General features: G+C 51.1%; 1 protein-coding gene across 1 annotated transcript; it reads left to right on the top strand.

Moving 5' to 3' along the window:
- The first annotated feature begins 591 nt into the window (after positions 1–591).
- SUSD2 (sushi domain containing 2) lies at positions 592–8,211 on the top strand. Its single transcript, XM_063087399.1, has 15 exons — positions 592–667; positions 2,089–2,296; positions 2,504–2,655; positions 3,133–3,300; positions 3,825–3,999; positions 4,144–4,345; positions 4,539–4,624; positions 4,698–4,966; positions 5,045–5,188; positions 5,282–5,440; positions 6,316–6,564; positions 6,703–6,975; positions 7,085–7,261; positions 7,345–7,447; positions 7,574–8,211. The coding sequence occupies exons 1-15, from the start codon at positions 592–594 to the stop codon at positions 7,596–7,598; spliced, it is 2,466 nt and encodes an 821-aa protein (XP_062943469.1). The 3' UTR covers positions 7,599–8,211.
- The last annotated feature ends 18,101 nt before the right edge of the window (positions 8,212–26,312 follow it).

Raw genomic sequence — 26,312 nt, 5'->3', positions numbered from 1 at the left:
CTGATAGTTCCCGCCCTCCCTGAGAGGGGCCTGGGGCGGGCCCTGGCATGAATCTGCTTGCTCTGAAGAGGAATTGGGAACACCTCCTCCCTGCTGGAAGCTGAGGACTAGAGATGTAGGGTCTGTGCCCAGAGGGCCTGGAATCGGTTGATTGCAAGGACAGCCCCGCCTCACCCACCCTGCAGCATCCCATCCCCTGTGGGAGCCCTGCCCTGCAGGCCTGCAGGGCGGAGTTGGGACTCAGGTTCTGAGCTGCAGTCTCTGGACATCCGGCTCATCAAGTGCCAAAGGTCCTGCAGCTGTTGGCACCAGCCCCCTCGCCCTCCCACAGGGTCCCAGGGCCGAGGTTCGGTCCCCCTCCCCTGTGTCCTAGGCCGAAGGGCTAGGAATGTGCTAACAGGGCAGGTTGGGCCCTACTGGTCCACACGGGCACCTGTGGACTTTGAGAGGGGACCGGGTGGGTGGGGCAGGACGGGGCGGTGCCGCAGAGGGCGGGGCAGGTAGGCGGGGCCAGGCTGGCTGAGAGTGAGCTCGTCCTGCCGCCTCAGAGCCACTGCACTGCTGCTGCCGGCTGTAGACACAGGCCACAGCATGAAGCTGCACCTCCTGCCCTGGACCCTGCTGCTGCTGGCAACAGCCCCTGGCCCAGGCCCTGGGCCCACAGCAGGTATGCCCCACCCTGCCCATCTGTCCCCCTGTCTGTCCATCTGCCTGCTGCAGCCAGGCCTGGGGCAGACACTTCTCTGGGCCCAGCGTCTATCCAGCTGTTGGGCCATCTGTGGCTGTGCTGGGGGTGGTGGGAAGAAATTCAGAAGGTCCATCCTTGGTCAAGGGGCTGGCGGCAGGGATGGAAGGTCTGGGCTGAGTCCACCTTAAACCCTAAGGGAGCTGGGAGCTGGGAGGTGGTGGCTACATGGGAGGGAGGCAAGGGAGACCAGCAGAGCCCTTGACCTGCACCCCGAGCTCCTGTGGAGGGCATGATCACATACGGGGAGCCTCCCAGCTCCATGCCCAACCCTAGGCAGGATTGCCAGTCTTCATCAGGGTGGGACTGAACCTGAGAAAGTCTAGGGAAAGGCTGGAACTCCAGAGCCAGGACCCTGGCCCCAGGCCGGCCCCCAGGCCCCCAGCCCCATCCATCTCCTATCTTGCAGGGATGTGTCACCACCCTCCTGCCACTTAGCTCATTTACTGGCACCTCTCAGCCTCCTCCCCATACACCCTTGAGCCATCACATCCTTGGCCAATAAATATTTATTGACGCTCTTGAGTGCCAGGCACTGCACTTAGTGAAGTAGGGCGGCAGGGTGGCTCAGCCTCAGGCCTGGCCCTTGACTGACCTCCTTTGAGAGGAAAAGGGAAAAGGGCCAGTGTGACATGTGATCCCAGCCTGGGTGCTGCACCCCACCCCAGTCTTCACCCTCCAGTCCGTCCTCCATGCCAGCTTCCCAAAATATGGCTCTGCCAGAGTTCCTACAGCCAGGGCAGAAGGCTTGGGCCTGACATCCACAGCCCCTAGTAGTGTGTGCCCCACCCCTCTCCTCAGCCCCTGCTGGAAATATCCTTCCTCACCTCTAAAAGGAAGGGAGCACCCCTGGCCTTCTCCCCCAAGGGTGGGACTGTATTTGGGATCTAAATTGCTGACCCCAGGAGAATGAGATGATCGAGTTCAGTCCCAGTCCCTTGAATGGGACTTAGCAGCCACGTCAGGACTCCAGACCCATGTTGAGGGCCCAGGCCACTTTGACCCTCCGAGAACCCCTGCCTTGCAGACAACAGGACTTGATGGGGTGGCTAAAGGTCGGTCATGCTCTGGGGCTCCTCCTGACCCTGCAAGGTTGAGTGTCTGGAGCATTTCCCCTTGTCTCTTTACACTCTAGCCAACTGCCCAGGCTGATGCCTATTATCTATGCTAACACAGGTATCACAGCAGTTTGCCGTTGTGTCCCCATGGTGGCCCATGCAATTCCTAACCAACGTGCTCCTGGGGATTCTTCTCTCTAAGAGGCTGCAGGGGAAACAGACGGGCCCTGTGCATGGTGCAGCCCCACACCTGCCCAGCCAGGCACTCAGGGTCCCGTCCTCCAGGTGCCCAGGAGAGCTGCTCCATGCGCTGTGGGAACCAGGATGGGCCGTGCTCCTGCCACCCGACCTGCTCTGGCCTTGGCACCTGCTGCGTGGACTTCCCGAACTTCTGCCTGCAGATCTCGCCTTACTCGGGCTCCATGATGGGCGGCAAGGACTTCGTGGTGCAGCACCTCAGGTGGTTAAGTACCACTGATGGCGTGATCTGCAGGTGCGAGGCCCATCAAAGCCCCCACACTCCCATACCCTGCCTGCTGAGGGCCCAGACCCACTGGCTGGCTAGGTGGAACCCATCAGACCAAGGACAGGCACAAGGACAGCAGGCTGGACAGGTTCCCCAGGCAGTGCCAGGGGCCAGGGCCTTTGAGAGGGTCAGCCTGCGCTGGCCCAGCTGTTCCTGCCCCTCTGTCCCCAACAGGTTTAAGGAGAGCATCCAGACCCTTGGCCACGTGGACTACTCTGGGCAAGTGCACTGCGTGTCACCCCTGCTCTACGAGAGTGGCCGTATCCCCTTCACCATCTCACTGGACAACGGCCGCTCCTTCCCTTATGCGGGTACTTGGCTGGCTGGTAAGCCCGCACACCTGGTTCCACCCACAGCCTGAGCCCACGGGGACTTTCCCCAGCGCTAATCTATGCACACTGAGACCTGGCCCACCCAGCGGGCCCTGCTGGTCTGGCTGAACCAGTCCCTCGGGCGGCCCACCCATCTGTGGGGGCGGGGGCTCCCTCAACGCCTTTCCTCTCCCCTAGCACCCAGACAGGAGTCCCAGCCCAGAGGGAGTGGGAGCTGCAGGGGTCCCCCAGCGAGGTGGGCCAGGGCAGGGAGTTGCTGGGCAGAGGAAGAGGTCCAGGCATTGGAGGGCAGGTACCGCCTCTCCCAGCCTCCAAGTCCTTTACTGCCTGGGAGTCAGGGGGAGACCATCACCCAGCTGCTGAGATGCTGTGTCCTTAGGAGGCTCCCACAGCCCTCAGAGCCCCGGGGCCTCCTCCCATGCACCCCCTGGGCCTCAGGACTTCACTCACCCCCAACTTCCCCCTGCCCAGTGCACCCCAACAAAGTGTCAGAGACCGAGAAGAGCCAGTTGGTGAATGAGACCCGCTGGCAGTACTATGGCACCTCCGACACCGTGGGCAATCTCAGCCTGACCTGGAACACCTCGGTGCTGCCCACGCAGGTTGTCACCATTGAGCTGTGGGGCTACGAGGAGACAGGTGAAGTGGGCAGAGGGCTGGTGGTGGTAGCAGGAGCTTTGGGCTCCCAGAGACGGGAGAAAGGGAGTTCCAGATGGGGGGGGAAGGGATTTCCAGGCAGGGATTGGGGATTAGGGATCTGGAACTGGAAAGTGCAGGCACAGAAGAGAGACAAGGATAATTTCCATTGGCATGAGGGGGTTTGGGGCCCCAGCTCCTGGAGGCATGGACACCTCAGCCCATGGATGGGAGGCTTGTGCTGGCAACAGAAAAAGCTCACTCCACCCCATTTTCTCTGAGACCCTGGACAGCTGGCATGACCCTGGGCCTGGCCTCAAGCAGGGACAGTGACCCTGGACTGCAGGGGGTTGGGGGGGTGGTCACCCAAGTCAGGGTCCTTGCTGGAATGACAGGGCAGTTCCTCCTATGGAGACCATCTGTCCATCTATCAGGCTGTTCTGAATGCCAGGGACTGGGGCCAGGCCCCTCTGCCCAAGGAGTCTTTTGAGGGGCCCCACAGCTGACCGAGGCCCTCTCTCCCTTAGGGAGGCCATACTCAGAGAACTGGACAGCAAAGTGGTCATACCTGTACCCCCTGGCCACAAACGTCCCCAACTCCGGCTTTTTCACCTTCACTCCAAATCCTGCACCCCTCAACTACCAGAAATGGAGAGTGGGTGCACTGCGGGTCATTGACAGCAAAAACTACGCAGGGGAAAAGTAAGGGCCTCTGTGCAGAGGATGGGCTGGGGGCCTATCTGCCTGCGGACCACCATGTTTGCTGGGGAAGCCTGGGCCCAAGAGCAACTGAGGGGGCGGCGAGGCGTGGCCCAGCTCTCAGATGGTGCACTGTCACCACCACAGGGATGTGCAGGCGCTCTGGACCAATGACCATGCGCTGGCCTGGCACCTGGGGGATGACTTCCGGGCAGACCCCGTGGGCTGGGCCCGCACTCAATGCCTGGCCTGGGAAGAGCTGGAGGACCAGCTGCCCGACTTCCTGGAGGAGCTGCCCGACTGCCCCTGCACCCTGGCCCAGGCCCGGGCTGACTCTGGCCGCTTCCATGTGAGCCCCCATCCCATCAGGGCGTGGGACGGAGGGCAAGGGGTCAGCTTCCCCCACCAAGGGCAGTGCCGGGGGAGGCAGACAGAGGCTCCTGGGAGGTGGGGCTGGGGTCTGAGAGTCCCTGCAGGGTGGGGTCCCAAGGAAGGGATGTAGACCTGAGGCTGGCAGGTGACGACCACCAGCTGCTCTGCAGACGGACTACGGCTGTGACATGGAACAGGGCAGTGTGTGCACTTATCACCCGGGGGCCGTGCACTGTGTGCGTTCCGTGCAGGCCAGGTGAGCCCCTAGGATGGAGCGGGGTGGCGGGGGAAGGGCTCCTGCAGCGGCCCTAACCTGCCTGCGCCCCCAGCCCCCGGTACGCGTCGGGCCAGCAGTGCTGCTACACGGCAGATGGCACGCAGCTACTGACGGCTGACTCGACCAGTGGCAGCACCCCTGACCGTGGCCATGACTGGGGCGCACCCCCATTCCGCACACCACCCCGTGTGCCTGGCATGTCCCACTGGCTCTACGATGTCATCAGCTTCTATTACTGCTGCCTCTGGGCGCCCGAGTGCTCCCGCTACATGCAGCGGCGGCGCTCCAGCGACTGCCGCAACTACCAGCCCCCGCGCCTAGGTGGGTGTCCAGCCCTGGGGATGGTCAGGCAAGGCCGGACTGGGGTGGACTCTGGCTGACCTTTCACTCTTGCTCCAGCCTCCGCCTTTGGGGACCCACACTTTGTCACCTTCGATGGCACCAACTTCACATTCAACGGGCGCGGAGAGTATGTGCTGCTGGAGGCAGCACTGAGCGACCTGAGGGTGCATGCGCGGGCCCAGCCTGGGACAACATCCAGCGGTGAGGCTGAGCCTGGGGGAGTCTGGGTGCCACTGGGTCACCTGGGGTGGGAGGCTGGAACCAAGTGGACCCATCCTGCACCCCCCACCCCAGGCACGGAGACCTTAGGCACAGGGCTGACCGCGGTGGCCGTCCAGGAGGGCAACTCAGACGTGGTGGAGGTCCGGCTGGCCGACAGGGCGGGGGTCCTGCAGGTGCTGCTGAATCAGGAGGTGCTCACCTTCACTGAGCAGAGCTGGATGGACCTGAAGGGTGAGTGGGACAGCCGGGCAAGGTCATCAGGGGGCTGCCTCGGGGCTGAGGGGTGGCCCTGGCCCTTCACACCTCTTCGCAGACCTGGCTGGAGCCCAGGGTGGTATCCAGGGCTCAGATGCAAAGACAGAGGCCTCTTGGGACTCAAGAGCAGCCCGGCACTACAGAGCTGGGTGGCTGCCTTAGGCCAGACATGGTTTTAGGCCTGGCAGTAGGGGCCCCACCTGAGGTCTGAGCTCATGTCTTCACACCCCTGGAGGTGCCTACCTGGCTCCTACAGGGTCCAGCCAGAGCCCTGAGAGGCCAGGACTGTGGGACATGTCCTCCCTGAGGTCCAGAGAAGCCTGGGGGGTGGAATGATGGGACTAACCCTGACAGCCCTCACCTCTGGCCAGCCCGGCACCACTTCTGTGCTGCGGTCATTCATTCAATCTTCAAAAGCCATTGCAAGGAAGTCGGCCCTGCAGGATTAAGGAAGCAGCTTGGAAGTGGCGGTCAGAAATGGTGGCTCCAGCGTCCAACCCCTGGCCATGGCTGTGCTGCCTCAGGGAAGCAAACAAATGAAGTGGTCCCCAGCTGGGGAGGGCCGGTCAGCTCTGGGGGTGTAAGGGTCTCTGGAAGGGCAGAGGCAGGTGCCCAGGCAGGGAATGACTCCCTCATGTAGCCTCAGGCTGGGGGTTACCTGCAGGGGCTGGCACCTCAGGTCCATCTGGGGGTCCTGGCCCAGGTGTGGGCAGAGTGTTCTAGCAGGGTTGGCCCTGGGGATGCTCTCCCTGTCCCCTGCAGGTGCCACCCAACCTGTCCTGGGGCTGCAAGGGGGTGTAGGGCACAGTGTCGCCAGGAGGTGATCCTGATGCCCCTCCACCTGTGCCCAGGTATGTTCCTGTCAGTGGGTGCTGGGAACAGGGTATCAGTCATGCTGGCTTCAGGAGCTGGCCTGGAGGTCAGCATACAGGGCCCATTCCTAAGTGTGGCCGTCCTGCTGCCTGAGAAGTTTCTTACCCACACCCACGGCCTCCTCGGGACGCTCAATGACAACCCCACCGACGACTTCACCCTGCGCAGCGGGGAGGTCCTGTCCTCGAGTGCCAGTTCCCAGGAGCTGTTCCAGTTTGGAGCCGACTGTGAGTGACCCCATGGAGTCTGCGGGGCAGGGGGAGGGAGAGCATGGCACAGGCAGGGTTTATGGGCCAAGGGGTGTCCCTAGACCCTGGGCCACCCCACAGGGCCATGCCCAGCCAGGCCTGCTGCTGCCTCCCCAGGGGCCGTGCACAATACCTCCTCCCTGCTCACGTATGACTCCTCATTCCTGGTTCACAACTTCCTGTATGGATCCAAGCATGACTCCACTTTCAAGCCCCTCTTCCCCGACGAGTCCACCCTCAGCCCCAGCCAGGCACAAGAGGTGGCCGAGCTGTGTGGGGATGACCATTTCTGCAGCTTTGACGTGTTGGCCACTGGGAGCCTGAGCGTGGGCAACGCCACACGGGTGGCACACCAGCTGCACCAGAGTCGCCTGCAGAGCCTGCAACCCGGTGAGGGCAGGTGGGGGGCATGGGTGAGTGGGCAGGCACCCTGCCCTGGGACAAGGTTCCCCAAGGCTGGTGGCTCAGGCCTGTTTTCTGGGTTCTGTCCCCTCCTCAGTTGTGTCCTGTGGCTGGCTGGGTCCCCCCACCAATGGGCACAAGGAGGGCACCAGGTACCTGGTAGGCTCTACTATCAGCTTCCACTGTGACAACAGCTACAGCCTAGTTGGGACAGAAACCAGCACCTGCCAGGCTGATGGCACCTGGTCCACGCCCACCCCAAAGTGCCAGCCAGGTGAGGATGCCCCGCCGGCAGACCTGCCCCTGCCCCCACACCCACCCGCCCTAGACCACCCTCACCACTCTGCCCCTTGCCAGGACGGAGCCACAGGGTGCTGCTGAGTATCGTCTTCGGAGGCCTGGCGGTGGTGGCGGTGGTCGCGCTCGTCTACATGCTGCTGCGTCGCAGGAAGGGCCCCATGTGAGACCCTACCCAGACCGAGGGCCCCACCAACAAACCCCTGTCACACCCCTCCTTGGCTCTCCTGAGAGCCTGGGGCAGCCAGTGGGACTGCCATGCCCACTCTAAATCATGTCTCTGTTGTAGGCATATCTGGCACTCACAGCCTTGATAGCGGAGCACCCTTGGCCACAGCACCAGGCACATGGGGCCACGTCAGGGCCAGGACCCAGCATCCCAGGAGAAAACCCTGGATTCCCAAGAACATGCACCCCAGTCCTCTGATCCCCAAATCCTGAGGACTGTGCACCTGGGACATGGACACCTGATACCGGGCCTTTAATGCCCGTGGACCCTTCTCTGTCATTACAGACCCGAGGCATGATGCCCAATGTCCCAATGCCCAAACCCTGTGACATCAGTGCTCCATGCTCTGTTTCCCGATACTCGCAGCTCTCATTCCCCAGACCTGAGGCTGTGCACCAAGCCCTAGTACTCCCACACCTGATACTCAGATTCCATACCTCACTCCTGATATAGCGTGGTGCTGGTGACCCCGATGCCTGCTACATCGAGACCTCCTGTCCCACCATGGGGGACAAGTTGGCCTGGTTCCTGGACCCCAGGTGGGCCCAGCCCCAAGGTAAGGAGAGGCCTCAGGACCCCAGAGCAGAGAATGAGTCTCTGGTGGGGGAGAGGCCACCTCTGCACTACAGTCTTCTGGAAAGTCACTCAAGAACAACCGTCTCTGCCTATACAAGGAGAAAACAAGCCCCTGTATTTCCTCACTGGTGTCCTGGTGCTCATGCTATGCCTCGGTTCTGGAGAGTTCCATAGTTGCCCTGTGGGGTCACCCACTAACAGCACCAGAGTGACCTGGGTTTGAGTCCTGCCTGCTTTTTCCACTCCCAGGTCACCTGGGACAGGCCCTCCTCAGCCTCTCTCTTCATGTGTGAAGTGGGATGTAGAACAGTGACTGCCTCGTGGGGTGGGGGACGAAAAGGGCTCAGCATAGGGTGCTCAGGAGATTGAGGGGGCAGCCCCCGACACCTGCTGGTGTGGGAGCAGGCACACGGGGGCCCAGGAGGACGGGACGGCTTCAGAGCTCAGCAGGACCACCAGAGGGTAGCCCAGACAAGGGAAGCCCCCAAATTGGGGTCAAAGGACAGGTTGGATTCTCAGAGCTATGAGTGGTCAGAGAGGGTGTTCCAGGTAAAGGAGCAGCCCCAGCACAGTACCTGCCCCTTCATCCCACCCTGGCATTCCTTGAAAAGAACTGCCTGCCCCACTCAGCTGGCCCAGCCTGGCCTGGGTCCCAACCCTGCCCCTGGCACCACCCTGCAAGTGACAGCTCCTTTGTTGGGTGCAGTTGCTGGTAGGGTCTTGCCCGAGTCCTCAGGGGACCAGGGCCCCTGTTCCTTAGCTCAGGAATGCCCAAAAGCTAGCACAGAGCCCAGGCCTCACACCGCCACTGCCTACCTGAGCAGCTCATTACCTGCCCCTCTGGAGCCAGGTGTAGAGGGGAGGGTACACCATGGAGGTAGAGACTAGGGCCAGCTGGCGGACGAGCAGGGCCCCAAGTCCTCTGTGGAAAGGGCACTGAACAGGGGCCATGCAGGGACTAGAAAGACCTTAGATCTCAAACCGAGAAGGTGCCAGGAACGTGGGGCTGGAGGTTGGTGCTCCCTGGTCCAGGCTGGGCCAAGTGGCTGGTGGTGCCCATGGATGGAGAACCCTGGGTAGGGAGGGTAGTGGAAGCCTCAGGGTAGCCTGCAGCATTAGGAGTGGCCACATGGTGGCAGCAGAGGGCAGGAACAGTGATGGGGGGTGAGGTCCCTGGCAGTAGGGGAGGGCAGTCAGACCCCGTCCTGCCACTGGACTATCAGGCTTGGTTACAACCGCGGCCAAAGTTCGTGCATGGCCCATCCCTCCTTCCCCTCACCTGCGAGGGACGCATGAGCATCCCTGAGTCTCAGGAGTGTTAGAGAGGTTGAATAGGTTTCCCCACGTTGTCCAGCTGGCACTGACCGTGAGGTTGGAGTCCAGGAGTCCAGCCCTCCCACTGCCTAGCCTTGCTGTTGGCGAAAGACCTGGAGGGCTTCCTTGAGGAGGCGAACAGGCACAGTGGGGCACATGTGAGGGAAGAGAGCTGAGATTGAGGAATTGAGGGCTTGCCTAGGAGACTAGAGGAGGATAGGGTTGGTGCTTCCTGCCCTTCCAGACCCCACCCCCTTGCTTTCCCACCCCTCTGGCCTTGCAGCTCTGGGCAGGTTGGAGCTGAGGGCTGACTCCTTGGCTGTTGGGCAGGTACTTTCCTCTCTGCAGATGAAGTAAGGCAGGGCTCACCTCCCACTGCCTGGGTCCCCAGTGCATCCCTGTGCCGTGCCAGGCCAGGGCCAGCCACTTGTCAGAAGGAGAGAGTATAGTTTCCCGGTCAAAGCTTGGACAGGAAACACAGGGGGCCCAGGAGCACAGGGACGGCTTCACAGCTCAGCATGTCCATCAGAGGGAGACAAGGGCAGCCTCCGAATTGGGGCCAAAAGACAGGTTGGATTCTCAGAACTCTGGTTGGAGAGGTGGTTCCAGGTAGAGGAACAGCGAAGCAAAGGATCAGAGGAAGAGAAGTGCAGCTGCGTCTGAGCAACAGCGGGGACGGGGAGCAGCCAAGGCACCTCCCGGCCAGGCCAAGGCACTGAGATTTTATCCCGCGAGTAAAGCATGGCCTGACTCAGGCTCCCCCACCCCCACCAGTCTCACTCCAGGATGAGCCCTAGAGTTGCCCCGAACCTCCCCAGCAGGGGGAGAAGGGGTGTCCTGTCTGTGGCCCTGGCCCCAGACATCAGATGTTCCTACTGCCAGGGACAGACCAGGCTGGGAAGCCCCAACACCTGACAGGGGTTTCCCAGGGCCCAAAGGAGACAGAGGTGCTGCAGGGCCTGTGCGAAGGCCACAAGTCCCAGAGCTGGTGGGGGCAGACTGTCTAAAGACACAAAAGGCAGGGACCTCAGCCTTGAGGAGGTAATCTCCAAAACAGCAGCCCTGGGGCTTGGAGGATGGGTGGCAATGGGAGCTTGGAATGACAGAATATGGGAATCATGGCATCAGAACCAATGGCTTGCCCTCCACCCCTGTACCAGTTGGGGTGGGGAAGACGGTAATCCAGGTGCTTGGAAATGCAGGTGATGGGAGAGTTGGGGGGTCAAGGAGGAGCCTGTGAGGCAGCCACAGGATCCCAGCAGGGAGGAGTATGTCACCGGATCCAGGCCCAGGGCCCCGCGGAAGCAGGAACCACACAGGCTTGTGGGCCAGAGCTGGAGTCAGAGGCCACAGACATGCCGCAGATTTCCCCGCTGGCTGGAGTGGCGGGCGGAGCACCTGCCTTTCTCTCTCTCCTGCCCTTCAGCCTCCCACTAGGGCCTCCCATGGGCTGAGCGCAGCAGTACGGAGCAGCTGACACAGGGGCCAGGGAGACGAGGGCTCCGGTCAGGTACAGGCACTGCAGGGAAGCGCGGGACCCTCTTCAGCCAGGTTGGTTCCTTCCACAAGTCTTAGGGTGGCCAAGTGCCCAATGTGGTACAGAGGTACCAAGACCTCTGCTGGGCCCATTAGGAGACCTCTGTCCTCACGGTCCAATGCTGTCTGAGGAGGAGGGGTGGTCAGTGCAGCACGGTGTGGGAGTGGTACGTCAGGGAGGGCTTCCTGGAGGAGTCTGGCTCCAGCTGAGTTCCAAAGGATAAAAACCAGTTAGGGACGCAAGGCTGAACAGATGCATGGTAGCCACTTAGCAGCCCACACCACACACTGACTACATTTCCCAGTCTCCCTTGCAGCTGAGTGGTCACATGACTATGTCTAGGCAGGCCACTTTCAATCCTGACCCATAAACTTCCCACTGGCTCCTCTCCAGGCTCTTTCCCCAGCTCCCGTTGATGTAAGGATGTGAAGACGGCTTTGGGAGCCATGACAACCATGTCCCCACATGGAGGAGGAGCCCCTACCAACCTGTTCACCCAGCTAGTTCTGCTCCGGAAACAAGAAATAAACTCTGATTAAGCCATAATATGGATTCAGAGCTATCTGTTGCAGCAGCCAGTCCCTTTAACAATAGATACACCAGAGGCAGAGGTATGAAAGATGGCCTCACATTTTTCATTAGTGTTGAAAATAAACACTGTGTGTATAAGGTTAAAAAAATCAAAACAGAATAATTCACTTAACTAGTCCACACTTGGTGGACACAAGTTATGCTCAGTCTTTTGCTTCTTTAAACACTGTTGTACTTTGTAAATAAGTTCGGTTTACCCGTAGGAGAAATCCGCATGAGTGGAGCGGCTGGTTACACAGCACACGCACTTTCCTCCTACAGGTGTGCAGTTGACATCCAGCACCAGCCTGGGAGGGAGCCTGGATCCCCACACACTCACCCACTTACGGAGCCCTCACATTATCTGCTCTTTGCCAGATAGATGAGAAATGTTGTGGAGCCTGTGTCAACTTGGCTAGGCTGAGTAACATTTCCCAGAATTCCCTCCCCTGCCTGTTTCTGGTTAGCACTAGCCAAAGGAGAGATTCCCGTGCAAGCTTGGGGGGCAGAAATGACGCGGCAGTCACTTCTGAGGCTGACTCATGCTGCTTATTGGCTGGCTCAGCTCATTGTCCCAGGCACAGCCCAGGCCTCCAGCTGTTCACCTGCCCCTGGATCAGATGCACTGCCTTCAAATGCGCTGACTTCTGGACCGGGTGTGTGACAAAGGGTCCCAGCTTCTGCAGGAAACCCTTGTCACCCCTGGCGTCAAGAATGGACATGGATTTCAGTCCATCCTCATGGACTCCAGCCTGTGTTTGGGGTTCCAACAAGCTCGGATCCCCCATATTATTAAGTTTTCTGTGGCTGATAACAGAATACCTGAAACTGGGTAATTTATAAAGAAATGAAATATATTTCTTACACTTTTAGAGGCTGGAAGGCCAAGGTCCAGGGGCACATCTGGTGAGGGCCTTGTTCTTGGTGGGCACTCTGCTGAGTCCCAAGGCAGCAAAGGGAAAATCATGGTGAGGGGAGAAGAGTTCATGTTAATGTGTTTACTTGCTCTTATAAAGCCACCAATGCCCCTCCTGTGATAGCCAACTCACTCATTAACCCAGTACTCCGTGAATGGGTTAACCCTCCATGAGGGCACAGCCCTCACAATCCAATCACCTCCCATAGGCCTCACTTCTCAACACTGCCACATTGGGGACCAAGCTTCCACATGAGCTTTGTTTTTTATTTTTGTTTATTTATTTATTTATTATATTCTTTTTTTTTTTTAATTTTATTTTCTCGATATACAATGTGGTTGATTATTGTGGCCCATTACCGAAACCTCCCTCCCTCCTCCCTCTCCCCCCTCCCACCTAACAATATCCTTTCTGTTTGCTTGTCGTATCAACTTCAAGGAACTCTAGTTGTTATGTCTTCTTCCCTCCCTCCTGGTTTTTTTTGTGTGTGTGTGTGAATTTATTTATTTATTTTTAGCTCCCACCAATAAGTGAAAACATGTGGTATTTCTCTTTCTGTGCCTGACTTGTTTCACTTAATATAATTCTCTCAAGGTCCATCCATGTTGTTGCAAATGGCAGTATTTCATTCGTTTTTATGGCTGAGTAGTATTCCATTGTGTAGATGTACCACATTTTCCATATCCACTCATCCGATGATGGACATTTGGGCTGGTTCCAACTCTTGGCTATTGTAAAGAGTGCTGCGATGAACATTGGGGAACAGGTATACCTTCGACTTGATGATTTCCATTCCTCTGGGTATATTCCCAGCAGTGGGATAGCTGGGTCCTATGGTAGATCTATCTGCAATTGTTTGAGGAACCTCCATACCATTTTCCATAGAGGCTGCACCATTTTGCAGTCCCACCAACAATGTATGAGAGTTCCTTTTTCTCCGCAACCTCGCCAGCATTTATCGTTCAGAGTCGTTTGGATTTTAGCCATCCTAACGGGGGTTAGATGGTATCTCAGTGTGGTTTTGATTTGCATTTCCCGGATGCTGAGTGATGTTGAGCATTTTTTCATATGTCTGTTGGCCATTTGTATATCTTCCTTAGAGAAATGCCTACTTAGCTCTTTTGCCCATTTTTTAATTGGGTTGCTTGTTTTTTTCTTGTAAAGTTGTTTGAGTTCCTTGTATATTCTGGATATTAATCCTTTGTCAGATGTATATTTTGCAAATATTTTCTCCCACTCTGTTGGTTGTCTTTTAACTCTGTTAATTGTTTCTTTTGCTGTGCAGAAGCTCTTTAGTTTTTGTTTTTTGTTTTTTTTTTTTGTTTGTTTGTTTTTTTTTTTTTTAAAGATGACCGGTAAGGGGATTTTAACCCTTGACTTGGTGTGGTCAGCACCATGCTCACCCAGTGAGCGAACCGGCCATCCGTATATGGGATCTGAACCCGGGGCCTTGGTGTTATCAGCACCACACTCTCCCGAGTGAGCCACGGGCTGGCCCCAGAAGCTCTTTAGTTTGATATAATCCCATTTGTTTATTTTTCCTTTGGTTGCCCGTGCTTTTGGGGTTGTATTCATGAAGTCTGTGTCCAGTCCTATTTCCTGAAGTGTCTCTCCTATGTTTTCTTTAAGAAGTTTTATTGTTTCAGGGTGTATGTTTAATTCTTTAATCCATTTTGAGTTGACTTTAGTGTATGGTGAAAGGTATGGGTCTAGTTTCATTCTCCTGCATATTGATATCCAGTTCTCCCAGCACCATTTGCTAAAGAGGCAGTCTCTTCCCCAGTGAATAGGCTTGGTGCCTTTGTCAAAGATCAGATGGCTGTAGGTGTGTGGGTTGATTTCTGGATTCTCTATTCTATTCCATTGATCAGTGTGTCTGTTTTTATGCCAGTACCATACTGTTTTGCTTATTATAGCTTTGTAGTATAGTTTAAAGTCAGGTAGTGTTATGCCTCCAGCTTTATTTTTTTTGCTCAGCATTGCTTTGGCTGTGCGTGGTCTTTTGTTATTCCATATAAATGTCTGGATAGTTCTTTCCATTTCTGAGAAAAATGTCATTGGAATTTTGATGGGGATTGCATTGAATTTGTATATCACTTTGGGTAGTATGGACATTTTCACTATGTTGATTCTTCCAATCCAAGAGCATGGGATATCTTTCCATCTTCTTGTATTCTCTCTAATTTCTCTTAGCAGTGGTTTGTGGTTCTCATAGAGATTTTTCACATCCTTGGTTAACTCAATTCCTAAGTATTTTATTTTTTTGGTGGCTATTGTAAATGGGCAGGCTTTCTTGATTTCTCTTTCTGCATGTTCACTATTGGAGAATAGAAATGCTACTGATTTTTATGTGTTGATTTTGTATCCTGCTACTGTGCTGAAGTCATTTATCACCTCCAAGAGTTTTTTTGTAGAGGCTTTAGGCTGTTCGATATATAGGATCATGTCATCTGCAAACAGGGACAGTTTGACTTCATCTTTTCCAATCTGGATGCCCTTTATTTCCTTCTCTTCTCTGACTGCTCTGGCTAGTACTTCCAACACTATGTTGAATAGGAGTGGTGAGAGTGGGCATCCTTGTCTAGTTCCTGTTCTTTAAGGAAAAGCTTTCAGCTTTTCCCCATTCAGGATGATATTGGCAGTGGGTTTGTCATATATGGCTTTAATTATGTTGTGATAATTTCCGTCTATACCTAACTTATAGAGGGTCTTTGTCATGAATGAGTGTTGAATTTTATCAAATGCTTTTTCAGCATCTATAGAGATAATCATATGGTCCTTATGTTTGATTTTATTAATATGGTGTATCACATTTATTGATTTGCGTATGTTGAACCAACCTTGCATCCCAGGGATGAATCCCACTTGATCGTGGTGAATAATTTTACGTATGCGTTGCTGTATTCTGTTTGCTAGTATTTTAGTGAGGATTTTTGCATCTATATTCATCAAGGATATTGGCCTGTAGTTTTCTTTTTTGGTTATATCTTTACCTGGTTTTGGTATCAGGATGATGTTTGCTTCATAGAATGAGTTTGGGAGATTTGCGTCTGTTTCAATCTTTTGGAATAGTTTGTAAAGAATCGGTGTCAATTCCTCTTTGAATGTTTGGTAAAATTCTGCTGTGAATCCATCTGGTCCTGGCCTTTTCTTTGTTGGGAGCTTTCCGATACCACATGAGCTTTGGAGGGGACAAACATTCAGACCATAGCACTCCACCAACACCACCTTATATCCATCTTGCCTTCCCAACTCCCTGCCACATGGATCTCCAGCATCAGATCAGAGACGACCGACTTACAGAGACAGCTCAGCCTGCTCCCACAGCTGTGGGTCCCACTTCTCTGATGGAACCCTGACTGATATAAATGTGAGACCTTTAACTTTTCTTTAAAGTATTAATTGTATATAGGAAAGTGCACACCTCATAAGGGTACAGCTTGATGAATTAACCCAAAATAAACATACCCCAGTAACCACCACCCAGGTGAAGAAATGGAACAGTACCCACCCCCACCCCTCCGTTTTCTCTGTCCATCGCTCTCCTCCTCCTCCCCCTCCTCACCAGGGTAACCCCTATTCTGATTTCTCACGTTGTAGATTAGTTTTGCCTCGTTTTGTATTTTACATAGATGCAATCATGGAGTAGATGCTTTCTTGTGTCTAGCTTCTTTAGCATATTATGTTTATGATATTTATCCATGTTGAGGTAAGAGGCTATAATTGATGTTTTTGCTGAGTGTTATTCCATCTAATGAATACCCTCAATTTGCTTATCCATTCTCCTCTGAGGCACATTGGGTTGGTTCCCAGTTTGGGGCTACAATGGCTAGTGCTGCTGTGAACATTCTTGTCTGTGTCCGTTGATGCACACATGTATGCGCTGATGTTTGGTAAGTTCCTAGGAGTAGCATTGCAGGGCACAGAGTATGCATATGGTAGCTTTAGTAGATGGTGCCAGTTTTCCAAAGTGGCTTTACCAATCGACGTTCTCCCCAGCAGCATATGAGAATTCTGTTGTGCCACATCCCCTGCCAACGCCTGGTATTGTCAGTCTCTTTTATTTCAGCTATTCTCATGGGTATGTAGCATATTGTGGCCTTAATTGAATTTTTCTGACAACTAGTGAAGTCGTGTACTTTTTCATACATCCATTGGCCATCTGGAGCTCCTCTTTTGTGAGGTGCCTGTTCAAGTCTTTTGCCCCTTTTCTATTGTCTCAAATTTTCTAATTGATTTGTATGTGTTCTTTATATATTCTGGATAAGAGTTTGTCGTCAGCTATAAGCACTGCGAATATCCTCCTGTTCCGTGAGTTGTCTTTTCACTATTTCAGTGGTGTCTTTTGTTGAACAGAAGTTCTTTATTTTCAAATAGTCTGATTTATCAATTTTTTACTTTTTGTGTCCTGTTTAAGAAACATTTGTCTAGTCCAAAGTCACAAAGATGTTGTTCTTCTGTACACATATTATTGCTTAATATTTCACAGTTAGATCTGAAAACCATCTAGAATAGATCTTCGTGTGGGGTGTCAGATAGGCATCAGGTGCACTTTTTTTTTTTTGACTGGTGAAGGGATTGCAACCCTCGGCAAGGTGTGGTCTGCACCACGCTCAGCCAGTGAGCGCACCAGCCATCCCTATATAGGATCCGAACCTGCAGCCTCGGCGCTACTAGCACCGCACTCTCCTGAGTGAGCCATGGGGCCAGCCATTAAGGTGCACTTTTTAATGCAAATATCCAAATGATTCAGCCCCATTTATTGAAATAGCATCCCTCTGCACTGCCCTGCTGTGTCCCCTTTGTCAGAAGTCAGGTGACTCTCTGTTCTGTTCCATTGGCCAGTTTGTTTATCTTTGTACCAATACCAAATCACCTTAATTACCCTAGCTTGTTCTTGATATCTGGTAGAATGAGTCCATCATTCTGTTCTTCTTCCTCAAGATTATCTGGGTTAGACCTGGTCCTCGGCATTTCCGTGAGTTTTAGAATCAGCTTGCCCATTTCTACACTAAAACAAAAAGTTAGGATTTTGACTAGAATTGCCTTGAATCTAGAGATGAATGTGGGAGAATTGGCATCTCACAATATTAAGCCTTCTAGTCCATGAACATAGTATAACCCTCCATTTATTTAGGTCTTCCTTAATTTCTCTCAATTATATCTTGTAGTGTTCAGTGTAGAGGTCTAACATAACTTTGTTTGATTTTTTAAGATTTTGTTTTTGTTTTTGTTTGGCAGCTGGCCGTTATGGAGATCCAAATCCATGACCTTGGTATTATAAGCCTATTCTCTAACCAACTGAGCTAATGGGCCAGCCCTTGATTTTTTTTTAATGCTATTTTAGGTAATTTTACTTCAGAAAGGTGTTTTCTATTTGTGGCTGGTAGAAATATCATTGATTTCTGTATATTTTTCTTGATTCCAGTAACATTACCACATTCACCTACTTCTAGTAGTTTATCTACAGAGTGCCTACAAATAATGACAGCATCATGTCCTTCTTTCCAATCCTTATACATTTTATTTGTTTTTCTCACCTTATTGCACTGGCTAGGACTTCCCTTACACTACTGAAAGGAAGTGATGAAAGTGGTCTCAATCGCAATAAGAAGGCTTTTTACGTTTTAGCATTAAGTATATTTACTATAGGTTTTTGTAGCCATAGTTTATCAGATTAAGGAAGTTTCTTCCCATTCCTACTTGTTGAGAGTTCTTATCGTGATTGAATGTTGGTAAATTTTTTTTTTTTTTCCAAAAGATGACCGGTAAGGGGATCTCAACCCTTGGCTTGGTGTTGTCAGCACCACGCTCAGCCAGTGAGCTAACCGGCCGTCCCTATATAGGATCCAAACCCGGGGCCTTGGTGTTATTAGCACCACACTCTCCCGAGTGAGCCATGGGCCAGCCCGAATGTTGGTAAATTTTATCAAAAATTTTTCTGCATCAATTGACATTTTTGTGGTCACTGATTTTTCTTCTTTATTTTGTTAGTGTGGTGAATTACATTGCTTGATTTTTCTAATGTTCAACCAATCTTGCATTTTTGGAGCAAATCCAAATTGATGGTGATGAATTATCTTTTCTCTATATCTCTAGATTTGGTTTGATCATATTTTGTTTAGGAGTTTTGCATCTCTGTTCATGAATGAAATTGCCCTCTACTTTTCCTTCTTAAAATTTCTTTGTCAGTTTTTGTTCTCAAGATTATGCTGTCCTTAAAGAAGTTGGGCAATGTTTCCTCTTCTGTTCTCTGCAGGAGTTTGTGTAAGACTGTTATTTTTTCTTCCATCAGTGTTTGGAAGAATTCACTGTGGAAGCCTTCTGGGCCTGGAGTTGTTTATTTTGTCCATGTGGGATCTCATCACTGTTTTCATTGGCAATGCTATTTATGACTGAGGTTGAGCAACTCTTTATATGTTGAAAGTGCCATTTGTAGTTCTCTTTCCCTATGCATATTTCTTTTTCTTTTCTTTTTTTTTTTTAATTTCCAAGATGTAGACATTTTGGGATTCTGTACTTTCTTGGGGGCAGGCAGCCGGCCAGTATGGGGATCTTATCTTGGTGGCTGTGCATATTTCTAATGAATACTTGATATTTGATATTAAATATTTAAGTATTTAAACATTAAAGAAACCAGCCCCATATCATATTATATGTTGAAACCATTTTCCCCTAAGTTTTTCATTGGTCTTCTAAGATATTTTTTCTACATCAAAAAAATTTTTAATTTAAATCCAAATAAAAATTTAAATTTTTATATGTTCAAAATTATTAGTTTTTTCTTCTATGACATTTTGGTTATTATGGCATGCCTAAAAAGACCTTCCCTACTCTAAAAATATAAATAAAATTTTCTCATGTTTTCTCATGATATTTACTTATTTATTTATTTTAATCTTTGGTCCAACTAAAATTTATTTTGATGTAAAGAAAAAAGTAGGGAGGCTACTTTATTATTTTCCAACATGGCTACCCACTTGTTCCAAAACCAATTGTTAACAATCTTCTCTGGGTTTTGCTGCATGTTATGATTTGAAAAACTGTACAATATTGACAATGAGTCTCTTCTAACCAGCATGAGCAGGGCTGAGGAGTCAGACAGGTCCAAGGCCATATCTTACTGCTTTGGAATGCTCCTTTAGCATAGACAAAATTTCCTTTTTTTTGCTTTTGCATTTCTTTATGAACTTTTTATTATGGTTGATAGATTTCTTAGGTTTAGTCATATGCTGTTTTAACTACTACATGTTTGTTATTTTTTAATTTATTTTTTGAATCAAAACATAATTGATTATGCATATTTACGGGGTACAGAGTTGACTTTCAATATTTGTGAACAGTATGTGATGATCAAATCAATATCATTAGCATATTTATTTATTTTTTAATCTTATGGGTTTGTTTACTTTTTTTTTTAACAAAGGAATCAATGCAATTTAGTGAGGAAAATGAAGGTCTTTGTAATAAATGATGCTGGAGCAGTTGCACAGACAATTGTTTCAGCTTTCCCGTTTAGGCCTAACTTAAGATTCATCTCAAATTAGTTTTGTATATGGTGTGAGGTAGGGGCTCAAGATTCATTTTCTCTACATGTCTATCCATCTCTGATACTTATTCTAGGTGACACTTGCAGCATTGGTACTTCAGTATTTTCAACTGTAAAGTTGGAATAATCATATCACCCCTTCTTTAGAGAGAATATATGAATTGAGTTAATGCATGTAATGCAATAGGATAGCATCTAGCCCATGGTCAATGCCCACTAGATGTTGCTATTATTGTCTTTAGATATATATTCATGTTGAGGGAATATTCATCCATTCCCATTTTATTCAGTTTTTCTTCTGTTTTTGTCAAGAATGAGTGTTTGATGTTGTCAAATGCCTCTTTAGTCTGTATGGAGATTACCCAGTGATTTCCCTCCTCTGGTGAAAGATAAGAGGTAGGAGTCATGTTCATGGACATACAGTGCTAAGAGAAGACCTTGCTTGTAGTACTGGTGGCAGATCCACTGGGATAAGAAGGACATGTTCTTTTTAATGTACTGTTGGATTCTCTTTGCTAATATTTAATTTAGGAGTTTGCATTTCATTATAAACATAATTGGTCTGTGGTTTTCATTGCCAGGTGTGGGGTCACTGCTACACTGGCTTTATAAAGTAAATGTGGAAAGTTTTCTCCTTGCTCTACACTGTTGGAACTTAACAGGCAGGAGAGATCTCTGGTCCTAATGGCAGGACACACTTTCCTGTGGAACTTTCCAGTAGGGTGTTTAGAGTAGGCTAGTGTTCTGGCAATGTTCTGTATTTCCTTTATGGTCATTGATGTATTTAGATCTTTTCCCCCTTATTGTTGGACCCATTTGTGATTTATATTTAAGGTTGCCAGAGTTTGAAAATAAAAATATAAGATTTTCAATTAAATCTGAATTTCAGATAAATTACAATAAGTTTGTAGTGTAACTATGTCCCAAGTATTGTAACCCTATTTATATTGTCCTAGAAAGTCATTTATTTTGTCAAGGTTTTCAAATTTATTTGAATAAAGGTGAGTAATATTTTAACTTCTTCTATATCTCTGGTTATTTCCCCATTCTCATTTCTTATTTTGTGTATTCACACTTCCTTCATTTTTACTGATTCACTAGCTAATAGCTAATAGCTAGTGAATAAATATTTTTTTCAAAGACCTTTGCTCACTTCAAATTTATCAATTTCTGCTTCAGTTGTTACTGAGTTCTTTTTCCCACTTATGAAAGTTCTTTATTGCTTCTGATTGTTCCTTTACTAACTACTTAAGTTAGACGCTTTATATATTTTGATTCTTTGGCTTTATTATTTATTTATTTATTTATTTATTTATTTGACAGCTGGCAGGTACAGGGATCTGAACCCAGTGATACAGGAGGTGCTCAGTTGTCCTGGGTTCCAGTTTCAGGACATGCCTCTGGGTTTCCAGCCACTCCCTGAGGTCTCAGGCCCCCTCCTCTGGTCTCTCCCCTGGAGGAAAATTATTGTTGCCAATTAGACCTATTTTTAGCACCAACAAAGGGAAAATGAGACCACAGGGTGCTGGCTTATGCAAATCCAGTGGCTGGGCATTCTCAATAGAGAGCACAGAATATTTTTGACTATGCCTGGTGCATATAACTTGGAACCACTCCCTTAATTGAATATTCATTAGATAGATAAAGTCTAAACACTGAATCTCAGCCAAAGGCGGAGTTGTTGTTCACTATCCCTGAGACAATCTGCACTTCACTGGCTGAGGTGTGTAGCTAACTTTGTAGCTAACTTACTTTCAGCATTCAGCTGCTCATTCTCTTGAGACAGCCTTCACTTTGTACTGAACTTTAGGTATGTTTTTCTTGCTTTTGTGTTAGACTTGATGTCTATACTGAGCTTACTTTTGCATTGAACTTGGTGTGGGTTCTGCTCAGTCTCTGGTGCTATGCTGCACTCTCTCCGTGGAACTTGTATTTCTTATCTATTATATTAAACGTGTTCTGTCAACTGTGACTCTGCCCTTGATTTCTTTCCTGTGGCGGAGTCAAAAACCCAGTAAGAGGACTGGGCAGGTTGAGGCCGACTGTTGGGCTCCCCGGACCCTACCTCCGACATCATCATGACCTTGGGGTTATAAGACTGTGCTCTAACCAAGCCAACCAGTTAGCCCTATATTTTGATTCTTATTATTAATGTAACTTTCTTTAAGGTCTAAACTGAGATTTAATTACCAAATGAGAAGATATCCTCACATGACTTGAGAGAAACTACACAAGAGTCTGGGCCCATCTATCAAATGGGGCCATGCATTTGGATCTTACCTTGGGAGCTGTGAAGGCCCAGACCTTGCTGCAGGTGCCAGAGGCCCTTTAGGAGCATCCTGCCTGTGCCTGAGCTCTCTCCTGGACCACCTAGTGGGGTGTGGGAGCTTTCAAGTTCATGCCAGATTCCAGGATGGCTCAGGAGAGGCTGTTAGTCCCTTCTGGGAATGCCTGGATGCCTTTGGAGAAGAGTTGGCCTGTCCTACAAAGGGTCCCTCCAACTGTCCATCAATTTCCCTCATGAGGCCTAGAACTAGGTCCTCCTCCATTAGATGGTTCAGAAGCATGGAATCTGTTGAAAATTGGATAGAAGGCTTCAATTCCACAAATCTAGGTCTGGTTACACAAATTCATCCTGTAGTCATAATAATGATATTAATTTTAGCACATACATAGAGTAAAGTCTTCTGAAGGAGTGATGTTGTTAGTGACTGTGGTAATGATCATATTTTGTATTTTCTGGTCTCTACTTGCCTATGACTTAAGAAAATATTTTGCAGACCAATGATTCAGCACACTGTTGTGGTAAAAGGTCCAGTCACTATTAATATAACTATTTAAAGCAATGAATTTTCCTCTAAGGACTGCATTAGCTGTCTTCTGTAGGAGCTGATCTGTACTGACTGCAATGTTGCTTGAAGATACTGCCATTTCAGTGCTGATTTCCTCTGTGTAACAAGATGTTTAAAGAGTAAGAGTCCCTGGCTGGGCTGGAAATGAATACTGGCTGGCACTGCTGGTAGTCTGGGTGGGGTGTGAACAGGGGCTGGGAAAGTCCCCCCTGGTGGGATGAACAGGGACGGAGAGGGGTGGGCTTCCTCCAGGGGCCCCTGAGCCAAGGAGGGCTACACACTACTTTGGGGCAGAGTCAGATGTGCATCTTCCAAGGCTTATAACTGTCACTAGTGGGGAGTGGATTGAGGTGGTGCCAGTGGCAAAGAGGCTGAGGAGGGATAAGGAGATAGAGCCAACACTGAGCCACGCAGAGGGAGGCAGAGGGAGGGCTCGGTGACTGACAGGAGGGAGGAGAGGTGGGCACTAGAGAGCTTCCAGTTGTCTCACGCACAGCTGACTTCCAGTTTGGTATGTTGAGTCCTAGGTGCCTGTTGACTCCAGATACTCCAGAGGAGGTTGGGTGATTTGGTTAATTATGTGGGCTTGATGCTGCAGAAAGCTGGGCCAGAGCTGGGGTGGGATGCATCAGCTCACAAGTGGTGACTGAGCCTTCTCTGGGTGGGTGACAACCCCAGGGCCCAGGAAGTGCCCCCCTTCCCTGCAGATGAATCAGGACTGGACATAAAGGAGCTGGGGTTGCACCCCTGATGTGAGCCAGGGGGGGGCCACCTCCCCTCTCCTCGACATGAAGGGGCAAAGTTATCATGGTCTCTGGGTGCTGCTGGGAGGCACTGATGAGAGGGATGAGCCAGGCCTTCCCAGGCCAGCTCTAGGAAGCCTCCCCACACCCCAGGCCAGGTGCAGGTCTGGTCTGGGAGCACAGAGTCAGGCTCCTGCTGTGGGACAGCTGAGCTTTATGCTCAGCAGCCTCCTCTTTCCTTGCTATCTTTTGGCCCATGGGGTTCAGGACAGGTGGATGCAACCGGCAGCTCTCCAGGTGGACCCCACAGACCTAAGCCAATTGGCACTCCCAGCCCCTCCCCACTGCTACAAAGATTGTTCAAGGAAGGACCCCTGTGAAAGCCAATGAGAGCTGGGCCTGGGACTTTCGTTAAACTGCAAGGGGAGAAGCTCTGTCACCCTGCTGGCAGTGAAGTTCAGTGGCTACACTACAGCCATTAGGACGGTGGTCAGGGAGCCATCTAGGTTGAGGCCACCACGTGGAGGGTACTGATGACATGGTCAGTCTCTGGATCCCCCCACATCAGAAGCACTCCAGTGACTCCCCTCTTCTATTTAAACCCATTTTTCCTGTACCACAGACCCTTGGACCAAACCTGCCCTTTCCAAAAGTCTGTTCCCTCCCAAAGCCAGCCCCTGGGAGAAGCTAGTGGCCTGAGTTTTGGCAGTGACCCCCAAAGGTCCCAGTGATGATGGCAGGACTGCCAGTGTGGTGGGCTACCCTTTGCCCCCATCACTACCCAGCCACCATCAAGGCCAAAACAGCAATTTACCCCATCCAGGACCCTGTCCCACAATGTGGTCCCCAAATATGTCCCTGTCCTAATCCCTGGAACCCACAAACAGTCCTTATATGGCAAAAGTGACCTTGCAAATGTGGTGAAAGTCTTTCGAAATGGGGAGATTAGTCCTCTGTGCCCACAAGTCTCCTTCCAAGCTCTCCGAGGGTGCCTTCTCCATCCCAACCTGCCCCAGTCAAAGGGGGATTTGACATCTACACACAGAGGAAAGGCCACATGACCACAGAGGAAGAGACTGGACTGATGTGGCCTCAAGCCAAGGAACATCAGGCCGGCCCGTGGCTCACTCGGGAGAGTGTGGTGCTGATAACACCAAGGCCACGGGTTCAGATCCCTATATAGGGATGGGTGGTTCGCTCACTGGCTGAGCGTGGTGCTGACAACAGCAAGCTAAGGGTTGAGATCCCCTTACCGGTCATCTTTAAAAAAAAAAAAAAAAAAAAAAAAAAAAGCCAAGGAACATCAGCAACAACCAGAGCTGAAAGCAAGACACAGATTGTTCCCTGGCGACTCCGGAGGGAGCACAGCCCTGCCCACGCCTTGATTTCAGCCCAGTGATACTGCTTTGGGACTCCTGACCTGTGAGAGAATACATTTCTGTTGCTTCAAGCCACGGATTTGTGGTATTTTCTTATAGCAGCCACAGGAAACTAATGCACCACCCCAGCCTGCGTGGTGAACTCCAGGGGAGGGTGGGAGGCCATGGCTCAGCCCGTGGAGATGTTCCTCGGCCCTGCCAGCAGCCTGAGTGTTTGTGTCCGTCCAAAATTCACAGGTAGAAATCTAATTACCAATGTGATAGTATTAACAAACAGAGCCTTTGGGAAGTGATTAGGTCATGAGGGGATCCTCACGAATGGGATTAGTGCCCCTATAAAAGAGACTCCAGAGAGATAGCTAGCCTCTAGCATGTGAGCACACAGCTACAAGATGCCATCAACGAGGAGTCAGGCCCTCACCAGACATTAAATCTGCCAGCACCTTGATCTTGGACTTCCCAGTCTCCAGAACTGTCGGCAATAAATTTCTGTAAAATACCATAAGCCACCCACTTTAGGGTATTTTTGTTATAGCAGGCCAGACGGACTCAATCCCTGCAGCACATTAGGGGTGACATAGAGACACCCGATGCTCTCAGGAACCAGTGTGGGACAGGAGCCCCAGGTCCATCCAGGGAGGATCCCAGGGAGGGCGGGGTCCCACCCCCACAGCTGGCAACACTGTGCACAGCCTAGAGCAGCAGTTCTTAACCAGGGGTGACACGGCACTGTCTTGGTTGTCACGACAGGGTGTGTGGTGGCAGTGCTACTGCATAGAGTGGGCAGAGGCCAGGGGTGCTGTTCAACATCCTACAGTGTGGGGACAGACCTTGCAACAAAGACTCATTTCATTCAAGGGTGGGAAACCCTGGTCTCAAGAATATGGAGTGCTGGGGCTGGAACCAGGGGTCTCAGATCTTGCTTCATCCAGCCTTTTCCTGGCATGGAGGACAAGATCCAGAGATGGGTGCTGGCCAAGGCCCCACAGGAGTCAGGGGCAGGTGCCCCCAGGCCACACCCCTGCCTCCCACCAACACGCAGGACCCAGGCCAGCCACGCTACTGAGCCCTGGCAAATGCCGCAGCCAGAAGCAAGTGGGGGTGGGGAGGTGCTGCTTGCTTCTGTCTAGGGGTGGCCTGGGTGAGGCCCAGCTCATCTCTGAACCCCAGTTTCCCCACCTCCCTGGTGGTGTGCTGCGGAGGACCACAGGACCTTGGTGCATGCACCCCACTGGGTGCTATCGAAGAGTCCCCTCCCTCACTCAGAAGCACTACATCAGGCATGGGTCAGCCTCCTCTTTAATCTTGGACTGGAGGATATACACATCGGGAGGGTCTGCAGGAAGCTGGAGGGCCAGGGCA

The sequence above is a fragment of the Cynocephalus volans genome, chromosome 2, assembly GCF_027409185.1.
Source record: "Cynocephalus volans isolate mCynVol1 chromosome 2, mCynVol1.pri, whole genome shotgun sequence".
Lineage (NCBI taxonomy): Eukaryota > Metazoa > Chordata > Mammalia > Dermoptera > Cynocephalidae > Cynocephalus > Cynocephalus volans.
The sequence above is the reverse complement of the archived record's forward strand: the minus strand, read 5'-3'. Positions and strand labels throughout refer to the sequence as shown.

Excerpts from the sequence above, each read along its gene's own strand:
- SUSD2 (XM_063087399.1), top strand. The coding sequence starts at position 592 with ATGAAGCTGCACCTCCTGCCCTGGACCCTGCTGCTGCTGGCAACAGCC. Across the intron at positions 6,976-7,084 it reads CCTGCAGAGCCTGCAACCCG|TTGTGTCCTGTGGCTGGCTG; the intron begins GTGAGGGCAGGT and ends TCCCCTCCTCAG. Across the intron at positions 7,448-7,573 it reads CGTCGCAGGAAGGGCCCCAT|GCATATCTGGCACTCACAGC; the intron begins GTGAGACCCTAC and ends TCTCTGTTGTAG.